The 18,382-nt window shown below is 53.7% G+C and overlaps 5 protein-coding genes across 5 annotated transcripts; 4 read left to right on the plus strand and 1 right to left on the minus strand.

Annotated features, from left to right (window-relative positions):
• Positions 1-63: 63 nt before the first annotated feature.
• On the plus strand, positions 64-2,459 carry VTN31DRAFT_2262 (uncharacterized protein; the record flags this gene model as incomplete). The annotated part of the gene is made up of 6 exons (XM_069402411.1): positions 64-116; positions 190-364; positions 422-474; positions 552-976; positions 1,033-1,925; positions 2,001-2,459. 6 exons carry the CDS (start codon positions 64-66, stop codon positions 2,457-2,459), a joined length of 2,058 nt encoding a protein of 685 aa, XP_069257358.1.
• A 2,573-nt stretch (positions 2,460-5,032) lies between these two features.
• On the plus strand, positions 5,033-8,858 carry VTN31DRAFT_2263 (uncharacterized protein; the record flags this gene model as incomplete). The annotated part of the gene is made up of 6 exons (XM_069402412.1): positions 5,033-5,144; positions 5,420-5,884; positions 5,952-6,600; positions 6,659-6,891; positions 6,946-7,642; positions 7,706-8,858. The coding sequence occupies 6 exons, from the start codon at positions 5,033-5,035 to the stop codon at positions 8,856-8,858; spliced, it is 3,309 nt and encodes a 1,102-aa protein (XP_069257359.1).
• A 549-nt stretch (positions 8,859-9,407) lies between these two features.
• VTN31DRAFT_2264 (uncharacterized protein) lies at positions 9,408-11,164 on the plus strand (the record flags this gene model as incomplete). Its single annotated transcript, XM_069402413.1, has 9 exons — positions 9,408-9,905; positions 9,998-10,239; positions 10,316-10,556; positions 10,612-10,636; positions 10,695-10,740; positions 10,803-10,875; positions 10,929-10,960; positions 11,021-11,079; positions 11,136-11,164. 9 exons carry the CDS (start codon positions 9,408-9,410, stop codon positions 11,162-11,164), a joined length of 1,245 nt encoding a protein of 414 aa, XP_069257360.1.
• A 365-nt stretch (positions 11,165-11,529) lies between these two features.
• VTN31DRAFT_2265 (uncharacterized protein) lies at positions 11,530-13,440 on the plus strand (the record flags this gene model as incomplete). Its single annotated transcript, XM_069402414.1, has 3 exons — positions 11,530-11,588; positions 11,671-12,041; positions 12,119-13,440. The coding sequence occupies 3 exons, from the start codon at positions 11,530-11,532 to the stop codon at positions 13,438-13,440; spliced, it is 1,752 nt and encodes a 583-aa protein (XP_069257361.1).
• Positions 13,441-16,247: 2,807 nt separating this feature from the next.
• Positions 16,248-17,690, minus strand: VTN31DRAFT_2266 (uncharacterized protein; the record flags this gene model as incomplete). The annotated part of the gene is made up of 3 exons (XM_069402415.1): positions 16,248-17,094; positions 17,155-17,543; positions 17,601-17,690. The coding sequence occupies 3 exons, from the start codon at positions 17,688-17,690 to the stop codon at positions 16,248-16,250; spliced, it is 1,326 nt and encodes a 441-aa protein (XP_069257362.1).
• Between the last annotated feature and the right edge of the window lie 692 nt (positions 17,691-18,382).

Genomic DNA, 18,382 nt, shown 5'->3' on the forward strand with positions numbered 1-18,382 from the left:
TGCAATCTATTACTCGGTACTGGGGCCGTTTATCGCTCTGATCAATCGCATGGTAGGACGGTCATGTCAAGCCGCCCCCGGCGAAAACGCGTGCAGGTAGCATGTGAACCATGCCGGTGCGTTTCCATGCATCTCCCGCCCCCAAGACCACAAGCTCATGCATCGACTTGAAATAATTTGGAACTGCAGACGCAAAAAAACAAAATGCCCCGGCGAGCAGCCCGTGTGCTCATACTGCGCACGCCTGAGGCAAACATGCACGTATGCATCGGACCGGCGACGGTCCTCCGTGGCCGCGCTGCGGGCGGAAAGGTCGCCGCCCTCGGTGGGTGCTCGGGATGATGAGTCGTCGTTAGGGCTAGCGGTAGGTGGGCGCACCCACTTGACTGCTATAATAATGGGTATTGACAGATGAAGGAAGAACCGTCTGGAGCGGTTGGAGACGCAAATGTCCCAAGTATTGAATCGGATGGAGTACGCAAGTTCACATTGAGATATACCGCTTGCTGCGGGTTAGACGTGCGATCACCGGCTAATCAGGAAGAGGAAAGACGGACTGATCCAGCGACCGACGCCATTCGCTCCGCTCCTCGACCGGGCGAGGTCTCTCCTTCTGACTCTCCTTCGAGGACCTCGTCGGCGCGGACCGGGCTCGATGATGGCTCGCCGTCGTTCCCGCCATGGGACAAGGTTGTTGAGGTCGCGCAGTTGTATCTCGTATACTGCGACTGCCAGCCCCTGCCGCTGTTCCATCGAGCTACGTTTCTGAATAGCCTGAGCTATCGAGATCCGGAAGTGATCTACTCTGTTCTGAGCCTGGCGCTGCGGTTCAGCGCGCAGGATGATGAGTACGTGTCGATGATTCCTGCCTACAGGGACGCGGCGAGAGCGCTGGTGATCAAGAGGGTGCTGGAAGGGCCCGTGGAGCTGTCGACGTTGCAGTGTCTATGTCTCTTGAGCATGGTCGATTTTTCTAGTACGATGCCTTTTAAAAAGGAGTGTGTGCGTTTCCAGGTGGTCTAACGTTGGCAGACGGAGACACGCACCATGCCACCATTTATAGCGGTCTTGCCATGGATCTCGCGCGGTGCGCCAACCTGGCAACGGAGCCAACCCGCGCTCCCGATCCCCCCGGGTTGGAAGAGCGTCGACGTTGTTTCTGGAGCATCTGTCTCCTGCGTCGTCTGCAGGGCGAGGATTTCCACATCCTCGACTTCACCAGCCAGGACAGCGTGCCCGCCCGGCCGGAAACGACGGGGGTCGCGCCGAACGTGCCCGACTCTGGCGCCGTAGAGGCTCGCATCACGCGCGGCATGCGTGACGAAGGCATCGTCGCCTACGTCATCCTGATCAGCGAGACCTTTGCGCGCACGGCGTCCTACGTCAAGCGGCGATGTAAACCAAACGACCATCCGCCGTGGTCTCCGCAGTCGGAGTACTCCAAGATCATCGCTCTGCAAATGGAAGTCGAGACGCGCGTGCCGTACACGCACCGCTTCAAGAACGCCAACCCGGCCAACCGGTCCCTGGAGGACCTGCAGTCGAACCGGGACTATTGGGGTCCGTGGTTTCTCAGCCAGTTCCTGTATCATACCATTCTGTGTCTGCTGAACCATCCGTTGCTGCTGTCGCTGGCGCTGCGCAACCATCGGGGGATGATCCCTGAGATTTTCCTGCAACATTCGTCGGACATGATTGCCTCGCATACCAACTGGATCATCCATTTTCTGCGATTTTTCGAAGAGAAAGGGTTCCTTGTCTCGGATCCGTTTCTGGGATATTGTGCGGCGGTGGTGGCGACAATCGAGCTGCAGCTGAGCTTTACCGAGGAGACGGCGATCCGCAACGATAAGCAAGAACGCTTCGCTACCTGTGTTCGGTTTGTGCAGAAATTGGGGGCGCAGTGGCCTCATATGGGGCAGATGGTATTCTTCTTCTTCTTTTTTTTTTTTTTCTTCCATCAACGACGACCTTCACTTGGTTACAGCTGACCATCCCAGGCCGAAAAGCTTCAAACGCTCAAAACCGCCGTGTCAGCCTCGTACGTCCCCTACACGACCAAGCCGGCGCAGAGCAGGTCGCTCGTCATCGACCTGTCCCGCTTCTGGGAGATTCTCGACCACTGTCCCGGGTCCACGGACGGGGGCGCATCGAGCAGCCTCTTTGGCTCTTCGCTCTACGGCGGACAGCCACGTCCGCAGCCGGAGGTGTCGAGCACGTCGCCCTTGCCGGAACCCACACGCATCGGGGTGCCGAGCCCGACGGTGTCTCAAGCCCGGGTTCTCCATGCCCATGTTTCCGCGGGATCTCAAGAACCAACTCTTGGTCACCATGGTTTGAGTCATGCGCCGGCGGACCAACAGGATCCATTGTCCATTCTCGCGGACAATTACTTTGCTCAGGGGCAGGACTTTCTTGTGCGTGGGACGGAGGATTGGTTTACCACGGCAGATTTGTAGTTTTACCATACATAGCCTAATCGTTAGTTGTTCGTGCAAGATGTTCCAAATTTTTGGGACTGCGATGGTCGGATCACGGATGGAGAACCACGTGGAAAAGTGGATCTGGTTTCTTCACTCTATATTTGTAGTTTGTCCTCATAACGAGGTTGAATTTCATACTCCGTACTAACTTATCCAGTATCCATAGCCGTTTGATCGATCGATATACTGATCTGGGCAGTAAACTCCGGACTAAGGTCGATCATCGATTCCTCATGCACGTTTTCTTCTTCAAGGAACAATTCTGGGCAAACCTTGTTGTTGGCTTTCTTGAATTGGAACCTCTGGAAATGCATACAGTATTAGCATAGAGACTTCAAGGGTAGGTTAAGTACTGATTTTTGTTGGGGATTGAGATTGTTGCGAGCTTATTTCCAACAGCCTGGACATTGGAGTTGAGGGACTCCGGAAGAAACCAATTACAGTAGTATGTAATAGGTACTGTCCCAATCCCTGTGCAATGTGTGGGAACAGTGTGTGGAACTGGCTTCACGTCCAATCCATTGTAAGTAGTGTCGGATTGAACAAGCTCAAATCTGAGGAAAAAGAGTCCAGTTCGCGCTGCACTTTGGACAGAGAGATTATTATTGGCCACGTCACAGATCACAAAAAAGGACGAAAGCTGGAGAATTTGGGATTGATGATGTAAGACTTTTCATGCAGGGCCGAACCTGTGGATTGGGATGAGGATGGGTGATGGGTTTCGTTGACTCGTTTGAGAATTTTATTCTACATATCAACCTGCAACCGGTTCCATAAGGGTAACTACTGTATGTAGTGCAGTACATATTGTTGGTTAGTCTTGACTCTCGAGTCTACGAGAGAATACGGAAACTTATGAATTACCTATTGTCCAATCCCTGCTTTCCACGGTCAAACGTTGATTCATTCAATCATTCCACAGGTTTGCTGGACTTTGAGATTTTTAGATTTCAGTGAAAAAAGGAAAAAAAAAAAAGGAAAAAGAAAAGAAAGAAAAAAGAAAAATTTCCGAAGTAAGCGCTGTAACTTAGCCTACCCATACTAACTACCTAGTTACAGAACTAGTTCGGACTCTCTCGTCCTGATGATACGCGGATGATGCGATTATGCCAAACACTCCTGAGTGAAACCCCTTTCTGTCAGATCGCACAACGGTCCGTCGCGTCAAGGTCAAACGCACTAGCTGCTCGGCTAGGCTAGTTTCTGCAACTTGCAGGGATTGATCCATGTGCTCCTCCTGTCCCTGTCTCGAACGGAGTGTCTCCCGGACTCCGTCCATACAATTGCTTTCACCTTAATTGCTGAATCTGAGGGAACAACGTTATCCCTGAATCTCCATCTCCACGTGGACTGAGAATTATACAAATCCGATCAGTACTGTACATACATACTTTGAACGATAGGTAAGACTCGGTCGACGGAGCCATGGAAACGAGAAACTCTCTTTGGCGTTCCACTGCAGTTTTGTATCATGCACTGGACTGGACTTGGTTCCTGACGGCGGGTGATGCCGACTCGTCACAAGCAACTGCGGGTGCAGAGAAAGAACCAACCGGCTCCTACGGGTTGCAACAGACTGTCGGTCGAACTCCTGGGAGATTTGGAACCCTGATAGTCAGCAGACATTCTGCATCTGGCCATCTGCAGCAGGCCAAGTGAGGACTGCAGGTGGCTCAACGGGCGAAAAGAATCGGTTAGTGGGGGCTCTCCGCGTGGAACCCGGATGATTGGGATTGGGATGCTCATTCAGCAGCTGCAGTGCAGAGAAGGACAGTGGGGCTTTCTCCCCTGTTTGGCCCCTCGTTAGTGTAGTTCTTGCGCAGGTTGATTGACTCGATTTTGTCCTCTTTGTAGGAGTACTTCGTATGTAGGTAGTTAGTTATGTACTAGATTACGAGGAGAACGGAGAGATAGATTTCATCGTTCTACTGAGCTAGGATCGGAAGGAAGCAGCGGATGAGCACCTTCCCGCAATCCATACTGTACCTCTCTCCTTAGTAATCACCTGTCATCGGTGTATTTTTGGTCAAGTGTCAGTTGGGCCATTCCCGAAATGGAAAATCTTACATGTACTCCGACAGCCAATCCCGGCCAGTCTCGTCTGTCAGTAATGCCACTGTTTTCCTGAGGATATTCAATCGATCAATACTGTATACTCTTACAGAGAATTTGTACCGAGTATACCTATCTTTTGCTCTTCTATCCTCCATATCTCTTCTCTACCTCCATCCTAAACTCTACAAATCCGTCCGTATCAATTACAGTAAATGCCCGCCAGACTCTTCTAGTCCCCACGCCTCGTCTCATCCCGACTGGCCCAGCCTCGCCCGTACTTTATTCCCAATCGGGCCATTTCTTCAGGATCGCTTCGGCCACCGTTGACCCCCTGTTTCTCTCTCGCGCATTGTTAATTAACAAGCCACTCCGGACTCGTCCTGGCCCTCGCTAGACGACAAGACGCACCTCTCGCCCGCTCGCTCTGGTGTCCGACAATCCGGACCCCCTTCCCGCAGCCAACCATCGTCGTCCCCGCTCCCGTTCCCGGGTGAATGGGCTCCATGTGGAAGCACCGCTCCTCTGCCAGAGAAGAGCACGGGGATTCGCACCACCACGAGTCGTCTGGTTTTCATTTCTTCTCCCGCCGTCGCAGATCGCCTTCAGGTATGACTTTTGCCTTCCCTTTCGGCCATTGAGTTGCCATTCTTTCCATCGTCTCCATCCATATCATATCAATTCCTCCTTTGCTGTCCTCTCAACTTCTCGCCTGCTCCGTGCAAATCGACACACTCCACTCCCCTTCCCACTCGGCCTCCGGCTCGTCTTAACTCGCGCCAGGTCCAGCTGCGTCGTGGCTGGCAACTTCCCTCTCTCCAATCGGTTCTGCGCCTGTAACGTCCTCGTCCGCTGACTCGGTCCTCCGCGGCCCTCCATGCTAGACGCGGTATTGGCCGCCCAGGGCTACCACCCTTCCAACGACTCCATCTCCTTTCGCTCCGGGAGCAGCTTCTCCCACCGCTCCAACGCCCCTCTTTATCGAACCCCGTCCAACAGTACCCTACGCGACCCCCATTCCGCTCGTTATCCGCCACACTCGTCCCATTCCGATCGTTTCAACCCGCCGGGCAGCTCCCGCTCCGGGAACCCCATGGCCGGCATGATGGATGTCGACCGCTCGCGCTCCCGCCGGGAACGCACCTTCATCGGCTCCGAATGTGCCGTCTGCGAAGAACCCCTCGAGCACACCCTGCGCGGTGAGCGCGTTCTGCAGTTCAACTGCGGCCATGTCTCCCACGAGGCCTGCTTCTACGAATTCATCAAGGAGTTTGAATCGCAGTACTGTCCCACCTGCAACACCCCAATCTCGCTCGATTCCAGCCGCAGTGGGAATGTCGTCGATATCGGTGAGTCCTCGTGTCCACCCGGGAGCTATTGAACCCCCCCCCCCCAGCTAACGCAACTTTGCCATAGAAAAACTGTCCAGCATCGTGCGCTCCGCATCCCTGAGTGATGCAGCCACCCAACGGAGTGAGATCGTCACCCCCACTCCATGGGACCGCAATGGCAGCCGTGGCATTCGGACACCCACTCAGGATGACAGCGCTCGCTCGTACCGCAACCGCGACAACATGAGCCAGCGCGACACCTCCAGTCAGCGAGAGCGCGTGGCATCGCGACAGCAGCATTCCCGCAACGACAGCGCAGCCACAGCCACGGCCGATTACGCCGATTCCCACCATCTCGGCCCCACCCGCAAGCACGACTACGATGTCCAGGCCATGGAATCCGACCTCAGCCCGCGTCAGGGCACCGTCAAGAATCCCATCCCGGCTCCCATTGTCACCGTGCGAAGCGAATTCCCCACCTTGACGCGCGCCCGCCAGCAGCAGGCGTTGACTTGTCTGGTCACCGTTGAAGTCCCCGATGGGCGCTGGCGGCCCGACATGGAAGATTTGCGCTACCTGCAGACGCAGGTGGACGACTCGTACAGCGTTGTCCGGTCTCCCCCGGCGCCGCCTCCATCACGGCCGCCGCCAATGGAGCCTCAGGAGCAACTCGACGAGATTGCCGAGGACCTGCGGTTGCGCGTGGATAACTGGCATGGCTTGGATTTCTCGCGGTAGGCACCATTCCTTTCGGTTCGGACTTTTTGCGTCTTCCGGCTAACCCCTCGTTAGGTTTGGCAAGCTCCGGCTGTACAACGTGCTCCGCGTAGGCAAAGACCGCGAGTCGTGGCAGGAGCTCGAGTGCTTCCTCTTTGGCGAGATGCTCATCTGCGTCAAGGAGAAGAAGATCAACGGCGACGCCAATCAGTACGATGAAAACGGTCAGAGACGCCGCACCACCCGCTGCACCCTCAAAGGCTCCATCCTGATCAAGAAACATCTGCGGGAGGTGGAAGCTTCGCTAGGTAAGATGGTCTTGGGTTCGTGCATGACGGCATCACATCTAACGTCATGATCAGACGAGCCAATTTTGCAACTCAAACTGTCGGTCAGCGAGCTACCATGCTTCTATCTCCGTTTCACCAACCGTGGCCAGCTCGATCTCTGGCGACGGGCGTTGCTGGACCTCCACAATCCGGAGCCTCCGATGCGGAACCAGGATTATGACGTTGACGCCAGCGGAACGGAAGATGATGATTACCGCACGTACAAGACCCAGCGCCAGTCGTCCAATACGTCCTCCTACGGTGCCGGCAAGTCGAACACCACCGCATTGACCGACTACAGTCACATGCGAGATGCCGCTCCCGTCAGCTTCCACGTGCCCCTGGATTTGGTGGTCGTCATCCCCATCACGTCCTCAATGCAGGGGCTGAAGATATCCCTGCTCCGAGATGCACTGAAATTCTTGGTTCAAAACCTGGGCCCGCGGGATCGCATGGGGCTGGTCACCTTTGGTTCGAGCGGCGGCGGTGTTCCGTTGGTCGGCATGACCACCAAGACCTGGCCCGGTTGGGGCAAGATTGTCAGCTCCCTGCGGCCCGTCGGCCAGAAGAGCCTGCGTTCGGACATGGTTGATGGCGCCAACGTCGCCATGGACTTGCTCATGCAGCGGAAGTCGAGCAATCCCATTTCGGCCATTCTTTTGATCAGCGATTCCTCGTCGTCTGATTTCGAGAGCGTCGATTTTGTTGTTTCCCGCGCGGAGGCCGCCAAGTATGTTTGATCTCGTCACATGAGAACGATCAAGAAAAAAAAAACAACTAACTTGCGCGTTAGGGTTGGCATCTATTCGTTTGGCCTCGGCCTCACCCACAAGCCGGATACATTGATTGAGCTGTCCAGCCGCACGAAGGCCAGCTATACCTATGTCAAGGACTGGATGATGCTCCGGGAGTGTGTTGCTGGTTGCTTGGGTGCCCTGCAGAGTACCTCCCATCAAAACGTCAAGCTGAAGCTGCGGCTGCCGGAGGGATCCCCGGCCAAATTCGTCAAAATCAGTGGTGCTCTTCACACCACGAAACGATCCACTGGACGCGATGCGGAGGCTGCTCTGGGCGATTTGCGATTCGGCGACAAGCGAGATATCCTGGTTCAGCTGGCGATCCAGCCCGACACTTCGTCTGATCATGTCCCTCAGGATCCTTGGGAAAGCATCGTATCCGGACTCGAAGCCCTCGGTGGCGGGTCCGACGATGATCAGCGGGTTGCCAGCGTAGAAGAAGTTCCGCTCCTCCAGGCGGATTTGACCTATGGTGATATTCTTCGCGACGGGCACTTGACGCATTCGCCTCGGCCGTCTCTCCTCGCGATCACCATGCTCCCGGCGAACCCCCGGGCGGCGCAGGGTCAAGGAGCGAGCCCGTCAATTCCGCCCCATCCGTCGATTGTGCAACGGCGTATGGAGTTGCTCGCGTCAGATATGCTCACCCGCGCTCTGACCCTGGTTTCCAAGGGCCAGCACGACCGCGCGCAGCATCTGTTGAACGAAACGCGAAGCATCCTCAAGGGTCTCGGGAAAGGTGGCCTTCCTCCGCTCCCGTCTGCGGCCAACAAGAACCAGACGGACTCCAACAGCGCCAGCGACACCCCTGGCTCATCGTCTCCACGATCTTCGCATCTCGATGGCAATTCGCCTGCGGGGTCTGAGGCCACCATTGCTCCCGCGGCCGCGGTGGACTCGCAGATCATGGCTGCCCTCGACGCCGACCTGGAGACCGCTTTGGAATGGATCAACCACCCGGCCGTGTTTGGCCGCGACTCGCGCAAGGCTGTTCTGCAAGCTATTGGTGTCATTTCATCGCAGCGGGCCTTCACATTCCGGACGCCGTCCGAGACCCTTTGGGCCGAACGGATTTCCGGCGTGAAGCGCCTGACGGAGCGGTCCAAGGAATGGCGCGAGGCTGGTGACGAAGCCTTGACTGAGGAATAAAGGAATTACAAAAAAACGGGAGGCATTCTGGAAATGACGTTTTCGTTTTGCCATTATATTACCCCTCGTTTGCTTTTGCCCTTGCGTCCCTTTTACCATGTTTCATGACCCTTTTTTTGTCCAGATTCCCACTTCATTTCTGCATATTTTCTCTTTTATTTCTTTTTGGTATGATACCACTTCTTGTTTGTTCCAACCCTTTGGTGTACTCTTGGATGTGCCAGCGCTGGGAATTGTGGTGTATATGTGGAGGGAAAGGTTATGTATCATACATGGCATGGTCAACTGGTTCTCATTCCGTTGTAAGATTATTCGATCTCAGCTCAATCTCGTCTCGTAGATATTGCTTGATTCTCAATCGACAAAGCGTAGGTTGTCTAAAACAGTGAAACAGTGATGCCCTCGAGACTCTTGGCCAGTTGGCCACAGTCGGAGTACTGAGCGCGGAGTTGAACCTCATGATCCGAGTGCAACATCTCTTCTTGAGGCAGCAACCACATAAAGCAACGTTGAATTGTTGACAAAATACAAAGATACAACCTCTTGACCATGATCTCTCTACTAGCCCCTTTGAAGCGCTGGCCCCGACGATTAACTTCCGCGATCAGCCGCGGGCCTAGCCTGCGGGCGGCCACTCGATGCGGCCCGCCTTGCTCGACTGCGAATACATGGTGCAGTGACACAACACAAGCAACCTTGAGCAGAGGACGGAATTTCGCATCTTTGTCATCCTCTCGAACGCGGTTCTTCACGTACCATCATCGACCACCACCACCAAGCGTTTCAAGCGGCTCGTTTGGTTATGCCACATCCCGCGGTTTCTCGCAGTCGGCACCCGGATACTACGCCCGGTATCGATATCGACGGTTTGGCGACAATGTCTCCGGCGCTGCTGGGGGCGTAGGTGGACCGAGCCCGGGGGGTTATGGGGGATGGAATCGAGGACCTGGCACGTCGTTGATACGGTTGCTGCTCGAGAGTCGGGTAGTCTGGACGGTGGTCGTGGTGGGGACGGGGTTCTATATCTTTAATCTTGAGACGGTCAAGGTGAGTCCACACCTGGGGCCTTTGCTCTCGATACGGTTTTGGAGCGTTATGGCTGAAGGGAGAGGTTGGGTGGTGGGGGAGAGGGTATATAGGAAACGGGTCGAACACGCTTCAACTGTGTCCCCCAGGATGTCGTCTTGAAACTCTCCGAGCGAACCCAGGAGGAGATCCTGCAGCAGTACTGCGGCCGGATTCTACCGGATCATCATCCCCTGGCGCAGATGGTGCACCGGGTGATGAACAAGTTGATTCCCTTTGCGCCGGTGGCTCGCGCGGATTGGAAGGTGCATGTGATTATCGATGATCGGAATGTGAATGCGTTTGTTACGCCTAGGTACGGCAAATCAGTGCCTATTTGTTCTTCTTGAGGCGAGAGGGGGGGAAGCTGGGTTTCTGACAGATGGGTGTAGTGGGAAGACGTTTGTCTTCAGTGGCCTCCTCCGCATGATCCGCGACGAGGACGAGCTGGCCGCGGTTTTAGGCCATGAGATGGCCCACGTCGTGGCGAATCACCCCGCGGAGCGGATGAGCGCGAGCATCGTGGCGTTGATCACCATCTCGGCGATTTCGATGCTGTTTGATGTCACGGGGAGGCTGCCCTCGGCATTGGCGCATATGATCTATCTGTTACCAAACTCGAGAGCGACCGAGGTGGGTTCGATTCCTTCAACTGTCGTTGAACATGGAGGCTCACGCCGCTATATAGACCGAAGCAGATCGGATTGGACTGAGTATGTGTTGGAAACGTCTTCAGCGGCTTTGGGCCAGTTTGACTGAGTATTGTTCTAGGAATCATGTCTCGAGCTTGCTACAATCCAGAGGGAGCTATCCGAGTGTAAGTCATGTCCTTCGGTCTATGTACTAATTGTTGGCTAACTAGTATATTTTTTTGCGCAGCTGGAAACGTTTCCAACACCTCGAGAGAGCACGAGGGCAGGAAGTTCCCCAGTATCTCTCGACGCATCCTTCGGTAAGATGTTCTAACTTCATGAGTTCCTTGCAGCTGGATCTAACCGGGCGCAGTCTTATGATCGCGAGGAGAATATCAGGGGATGGTACGTGATTTTTCTGCGCAATGGCAAGCAAGGCTTCTTTCTGTCTAACAATGAGAATAGGCTACCCGAGGCAGAGCAAGAGTTCGAGAAGAGTGACTGTGATGTCACCACGCAATACTGTGAGTTCCGTGCCAATGCATTCGAAAGTACTATGCAGTGCTGACGGTGGCTATAGTCCGACAATTCAGGGAGTCGTTCTGGTAGACTTGATTGATTGGTCATGGAGATCACCATTCTTTGTACATTACGACGGCTCTGTACGGAGTATAGAATCAGATAATTTTTTTCACGATGCACGAACCAGATGTTCTAGAAACAGCTGTCCTTGCAGAGCTTGATTAGTAATCATGTCATGTGAATCGGTCCCGCATGGATGCAAACAAGACAAACAACAAGCTCCAATTCCCAAAAAAATCACCACCTCAACTCGACTTCGGCGGACTGACGGACGATTGTTGTGGGCTTGATATTTCCCTCTCCTTGGCTTTTTGGAGCCATACCATTTAGAAATCCCTCCATCTGTCATCCCGCACCGCAATCAGTGTCGTGAGGAGACTGATCGTCCCACCATGTCGCTCTCAATACCGGGACCCTCCCAGGCAAACCTCTTCAAGCCGGGGTATACAAGGTATGAAGAACCCCGCCATGACCATTTCCCCTTGACCACGCAAAAGGAGATCCCAGCTCAGATGATCAAACACATATGACAGCCATGACGCCGAAGATGGTGCCGTCCTCCGCAACATCGAAGCCTGCCGCGCCATTTCGCAAACCGTGCAGACGTCACTGGGTCCCCATGGCCGCAACAAGATCGTCATCAACCACCTGCAGAAGATGATCCTGACCTCCGATGCCGCGTCGATCCTGCGCGAGCTTGACGTTGTGCATCCGGCTGCGAAGCTGCTGGTTATGGCCTGCCAGCAGCAGGAGACGGAGATGGGTGATGCGACCAACATGGTCATGGTGTTGGCGGGGGAGCTGCTCCGGAAGGCGGAGGAGTTGCTGCGTATGGGCTTGAAGACGAGTGATATTGTGCAGGGTTATGAGAAGGCTCAGGAGTATGCGTTGAAGGTTCTGCCAGGTTTGTCTTTTTACCCCAGCCTGTTCTTTTTTTTTTTTTTTTCTTCTTAGAGGGGTCATCCGCTGATCGAAAGATAGAACTCGAGGTTGATCGGTTACAGGACATTCGCTCCCAGACCGAGTTGAGTAAGGCTCTGCGCACCGTCGTCGGTAGCAAGCATGCAGGATCCGAAGATATTCTGGCCGGTCTCGTGGCCGAGGCCGTCCTCGCCGTGCTTCCGAAGAACCCCGTCAACTTTAATGTGGATAATGTGCGGGTAGTGAAGATCATGGGTGGCAGTCTGCAGCAGTCGCGGGTCATCAAGGGCATGGTGTTCAACCGCGAGCCTGAGGGTCAGGTCAAGAAGGCTCGCAAGGCCAAGGTTGGCGTTTTCAGCTGCCCCATCGACATCTCGCAGACCGAGACCAAGGGCACGGTGCTGCTGAAGAATGCCCAGGAGATGCTCAATTTCTCCAAGGGTGAGGAGGAGCGCTTGGAGGCCACGATCAAGGAGCTCTACGATTCCGGTCTGCGCGTCATCGTTGCCGGTTCGACCGTCGGTGAGCTGGCGCTGCATTATCTGAACCGCTTCGGCATCCTCGTCATCAAGATCATGTCCAAGTTCGAGCTGCGCCGACTGTGCCGCGTGGTGGGCGCGTCGCCGCTCGCACGGCTGGGCGCTCCAATGCCGGATGAGATGGGTACCGTGGATATCGTGGAGACGACGGAGATTGGCGGTGACCGGGTGACGGTTTTCCGGCAGGAGGACGAAACCGCGGTGACCCGCACGGCAACGATTGTCCTGCGCGGAGCCACCCAGAACCATCTGGACGATCTCGAGCGAGCCATTGACGACGGCGTCAACGTCGTCAAGGCCATCACCAAGGACCCCCGCCTGGTGCCCGGCGCGGGTGCGACGGAACTGCAGCTGACCGAGCGGATCTCCGCCCTCGCCGACAAGACCCCCGGCTTGCCGCAGTACGCGATCCGGAAATACGCCGAGGCCTTTGAGGTGATTCCGCGCACGCTGGCCGAGTCTGCCGGGTTGGATGCCACCGAGGTTCTGTCGCGACTGTACACGGCCCACCATCGTGCGGGAGGAGCCACTACGTCTGATGATGTGTCTTCCTCGGGTGGAGAGGAGGAGGAGGAGGACGCGGAAGAAGAGGAAGGCGAGTCGGACGAGTCGGACGAGGAGCCCTACTGGACCACCGGCGTCGATCTGTTCAACGAATCCGACAACGGCACCATCGACGCCGTCGAGCAGGGTATTCTCGACCTGATGTCCTCCAAGAGCTGGGCCATCCGGCTCGCGTCCGAGACGGCGCGAACGGTGCTCAGCGTCGACCAGATCATTGTTGCGCGTCCAGCGGGCGGTCCCAAGCCGCCGGGGCAGAACCCGAATTGGGATGAGGATTGATCGGTTGGAGCCGACAAAAATGGTGCTATGTGATAGATAATGTAAATGCATTCATTTTTTTTTTTTAGTTCAATCTACGTCTCGATCTTTTGAGGTTCTGGACTGGTATCAACGAAGTTGTTCGACCGTTTGCTTGTCAACTCTGGCTGGCCGCTGGACACCATGGCAGTTACTGCAAGAATCGATTTGAGTGAATGATATACGGAATGTTTGTGTGATATCGTGATGCTTTGGGGGGGGGGAATTGATCCTGGATTGACCCTGCTCCGAAATGGGCCGGATTTTTTGTTCATGGCCACAACATGCTTAGATCCTTGGGGCCAGAAGGACAGGGCCTCGGCGTCTGTATCCGTCACGACTCACAGGTAGCATCTAGCATCAATTCTGAAAGATTGGACCATTGGCATTCCAGTCCTAGCAAGCAGCCTACTAAGTGGTCGAGCACCTGGAATCGTGGGCCCTTTCTCTCGTGGTTCTTCAAAATGCCCGAATTCCTGTCCCATTCTCCCCCGTATTTGCTTTTCTCCCTTCAACGAAACTTTCAGCTCTCGACTGGTCGCGTGTTCATGTATACTTTGGTAGATGATTGACTGGAGTACTTCGTACCTATTGTATGTTCGCTTTGGCGGACTCGCCGAATGGTGGGAGCGAGGAAGTGCTTGGTGATGTCGGGATGTTAAGAAATGTTTGGAGAAGACGGCGCCGATCGCCCATGTTGTTTATATTTTCCCGGAGGCAATGTGATTAGTAGGTCCTTTGGGTAAGCTTACATTTTGCAGTTGGCGCTGCATGGAGTCCTCGGACAAATATCTGCTGAGTTTGTCACGACATAACATACAATTCTCCTTGACAAAGGACTCGACTCGATCACTAAGGATAGATTATCCGGATACGAATTGAAGGATTCATGGTTGAAGTGGTAACTGGACTATTCGCTCGGTTTGATGGGAAGACTACGAGTACTTTGTCTGCGAGATGTCGATTTGGCGACGTCGTACTTATTCAGCTGGAATCGTACCTCTCCGTGCCGTGCTGGAGCGGAATGCCCTAGAGCTCAACTCTCCTCTGAACAGGCCATTAGACACAACAAACAACCAGTCTCGAGTAATATAACGACAATCGCCCTCTTCGTTCTTGTCTGAAAATGAAGCTGTCCGCTCTTGTCCTCGCTGCCCTTGCACCCATCGCGGTGTTTGCCCATCCGGCCGCCACTCCCTGCGGAGGAAGCCGACCACGCGTCTATTGTGCTCTCTAATCCCCAGCCGGAGAAAAAATAAATCTACAAGTGAGCCAACAATGCCGTCGTCAAGGTCGATGGCCTTCGCTATAGAACGTGCCCCGTGCACGAGCTGCGCGGCCGTGGGTCTATACCCCGATCAGCACCCGTATCTAGTTTGACTGCTACACGCGTGACAGCACTACTCCTGTCGATGGCGATTGGTACGTATTTTCCTGGGTTTCTTGAGAATATGCTAACTATGAACCAGTGGCTTGGCAAAGGTGACCGGGAAATAAACACTGGATTGCTTTGGTGTGGGCAGATTATGTCTCTCGGGAGAAAAAGGATGAGAGACAGTGCCGTGCTTACCGTACGTAGGCTCTTTGCCTTACTGCTGAAGGAAACGGACTTGAGTCGAAGCTGGGCTGGACCATTCCATGGGATGGGTTTGATCTTCCACACAGCTGCTGAGGGGATGGGCAGTAGAGGGTTATGGTTGATTGCTTGTGATGGAGATTGTATGTACATACTGTACTGGACAAAAGTGGTTACCTACCTGTTCAGGTTTGGCTTAAGTTAGTTCCTGAGCTTAATGGATTTAAGGTTGTTTTTAGTGCAGATTTTGGCCCCACATTTCAGATGTGGGACTACATAACCTACATAGACGAGGAATCACCGTCCGGAGTAAGGTACGTAGGTACGTATTCAGTGTACACTGTACCCGTGAGTACGGCGTACATATCTTTGGCTCCCTGCACGCAGCTCCGTACGAGTAATCCGCAGGCGTAAAGAGTTTGTATGCTAGATTTGGAATGCAAATAATAAAACAGACCTTGAATGATTCATAGATTGAAATTACAGCGTCAGAAGTCGTAACCTAAGGATTCAACAAATGCTTCAGGGGGAAAGATTTGTGTCACCGACTGATGAATCATATTGTGTGTTCAATAGTACGTACTCTGTATGAACTAGGGGCTCAAGAGGTAGGAAGTGACCATATCTTACGAGGGCATGCTCCCGAGTTGAAGCTGAGATTTTGCTTTGGAGGAATTCATTGCTGACATTGAAGGGGAGCTTAAAACTCTATGTACGTCCTAGTAGGTACTTAAACCCGGCAGAGTGCCGTTTTGCGGGGAAATAGTAGGCCACAGCCGATGCGAGCTACGTCGACTTACGGGTGCTCCAAGAACGCACACACACGGTGAATTATTACGTTCAAGGGATTCTTGTGACGTACCTACCCAGATACCAGCCTATAGGTAGGTACCTGGCATTTGTCATGGATAGTGGCTAGTGCGCTGCGGCGAAACTGGCGAGTGTTGCATCCGAATGTGATTGGTACTACGAGTTCTCTCATGATGTTCCCCACGAAGCTGTTGTTTGAGAGTGCTATGGCACACAGGTGTCCAGCACTCATCCGGCTTGTCTGTGTGTACATAAAAAGCCCTTTGCATCATAGTGAAGGGAGATCAGGCCTAGAGACCACAGTAAGAGTGTATTTACTGTCCTCATTCATTGCAGTCCATTCCCTTTTTAGTTTCCTCCCGATCCTTTGAGTTCGTCAATCAAATATGCTCTATATTTCTGTTCAGCTCTCTTTCCAGTTCCTGAAAGTCTGGCACAAAACTTGGATTGAAGAACCAGAGCTCAACGCCGATCTTGTTGGAGAAGCAAAAAACCTCACGGTCACAAAAGACCAGTACGAGAGGTGGAGCCATTGAGTCAAAACCGTCAATATATTCCCACATCTCACCCATTCTCGGAGGACGCGGGTCGACGAGCTGCATAATCCATGGATTGCGCGCAGGGTGACCGTGCCGGCGGTGACGTTGTAAATGGCCAAATCACCAGATCCCCAACACCAGAGGTAGATCAGATCAGGAGTCAGGAACGTCTTGACGGAAATCACGTCAAAGGCATCTTCATCGCGGTTCCATCTGACGCTAAGCTGGTCGACGGCGTGGTCATACTCGAGGTGTATCGAGGCGTACGTGTATATGTCGGTCTCAAAGAAGAGTAGGTTCACTGTCCTGTTCTCGTAGGTGAAACAGTGCTCAAGGCCCGAAATGCACTGGCCCATTTTGCGATCAGCCGGCAGCGGCAAGCGAAATGTTTTCTCCCCAAGCAGCTGCCCCGTCGTCGTCCTCCACTGGGTCTGCCGCACCTCTGGAGGCTGTTCCTCCCAGTTGATCTCGAATGCCACCAGTACGTTTTCGGCTGAGCACACGTGGTACAATACCAGATTGGAGAAGTTGCCAATCTGCTGCACATGATTGAAACTCAGATCCCAAACGTAGACAGAGAAAGGTCCATTCTGGGAACGGAAAACCACCTTGTCTTCGATGATCGCGTCCAGGAAGCCAACATGAGGAATCCGTTGATTTAGTTTCCTTTCAGTATGTAAATTATAGGCCGTCAGGTCATAGAATCTCCCCCTAATGATATTCATGAAATTAGATTCCAGGCAGTGGAAATATCTGGTCCTCGTTACTTACCATTCGAGCCGACCCGTGACAAGATACCGATCAGACAGCTCAATTCTGACAGACTCTGTACTGCCTGCAGCCCAGGTCGATTTCTCTCCAGTCTCAAAATTTATCATCTCGACTTCGCCGCGGCCCGGAGTGACGTAGCACAACCGGCGTGAATGCCACCGGACAATACTAGGCTCAAAGGGAAAGTGAGCTGGCCAGGGGAGGAAGATCTTCTTGACCGGCCGGACATGCTCCAAGCCATGTCGCCATCGAATATAGCGGATCGCGCTGTTGATCGTTCCAGTTGTGCTGACATCCTCCTGCTTCAGGCCCAGGGACGCAAGTGCTTCGCACAAAAGTGGCCTGATGATTGAGCCGCACGAGAAAATCGTGCGCCATAGTTTGGAGACCTAAGCCTTGTCAGGATACAATACTTACGTTTGAACATCAGATTGAACACTGCCCACCCTTTGGTTCCGGATAATGTCTTTCGGATCCAGATACTCCACGACCCGAGTCAGAAGCTTCGGAGGCAAGGAGCCGACAATATCATACATTCTTTCGAGTTGAATTCAAGATTCCCCCCTCGGTGGATGTATCACTGGTACTAAGTACTGTTCGACGAACCCAGGTGAGGGCACAACTTAGGAGGAGGCGCGGAAGGGGAATGGGACTTTCAGTCCAACCATGTCAGGTTTAGTAGGCTACTGGAGCTTGTATCCGCAGGGCAAGGCTCAACACCCCGATCGGTAACGCGTTGTCGTCGTAGGGCGTCGGCTCGATCCTTCGATGGTTACTCGAGTTCCTGCAAACAGGAGAATCAGTTGTACTTTACTAGTCTCCGCTAGCGTAGTATCGGCATCTCATCAAAGCGGATGAAGATCTTGAAGGCGTAGTTCGTACTGTAGCCGCCGTTTTTCCCTACCACAAGTAACTTTCAAATACTGGAGTATGAAGGAAGGACGGCTTGGACGATTGGCTGAATCGGTGAAGTCGGATGAATCCCGATGAATCCTCAGAAATGTCGGGAGATGCAGTTAGATGGAGCTCCCTACAGATGATGAAATGGTGTTTTCGATACTTCGTGCTCAGAGTGACCTATAACCTCGCCAGGGGTTGTTACTGCTCGCCTGCAGGATACTCCGTGCTGGAAATCGAGTTCAACAAAACCTGGGAGATTTGAACCCGAAAGTGCGATTACCGCTTACTACTTGGTACCTACCCCGATATATGACAGTCGCGAACAGTA

Source organism: Thermomyces dupontii (genome assembly GCF_041956625.1).
Source record: "Thermomyces dupontii strain NRRL 2155 unplaced genomic scaffold VTN31scaffold_11, whole genome shotgun sequence".
NCBI classification, from domain to species: domain Eukaryota; kingdom Fungi; phylum Ascomycota; class Eurotiomycetes; order Eurotiales; family Trichocomaceae; genus Thermomyces; species Thermomyces dupontii.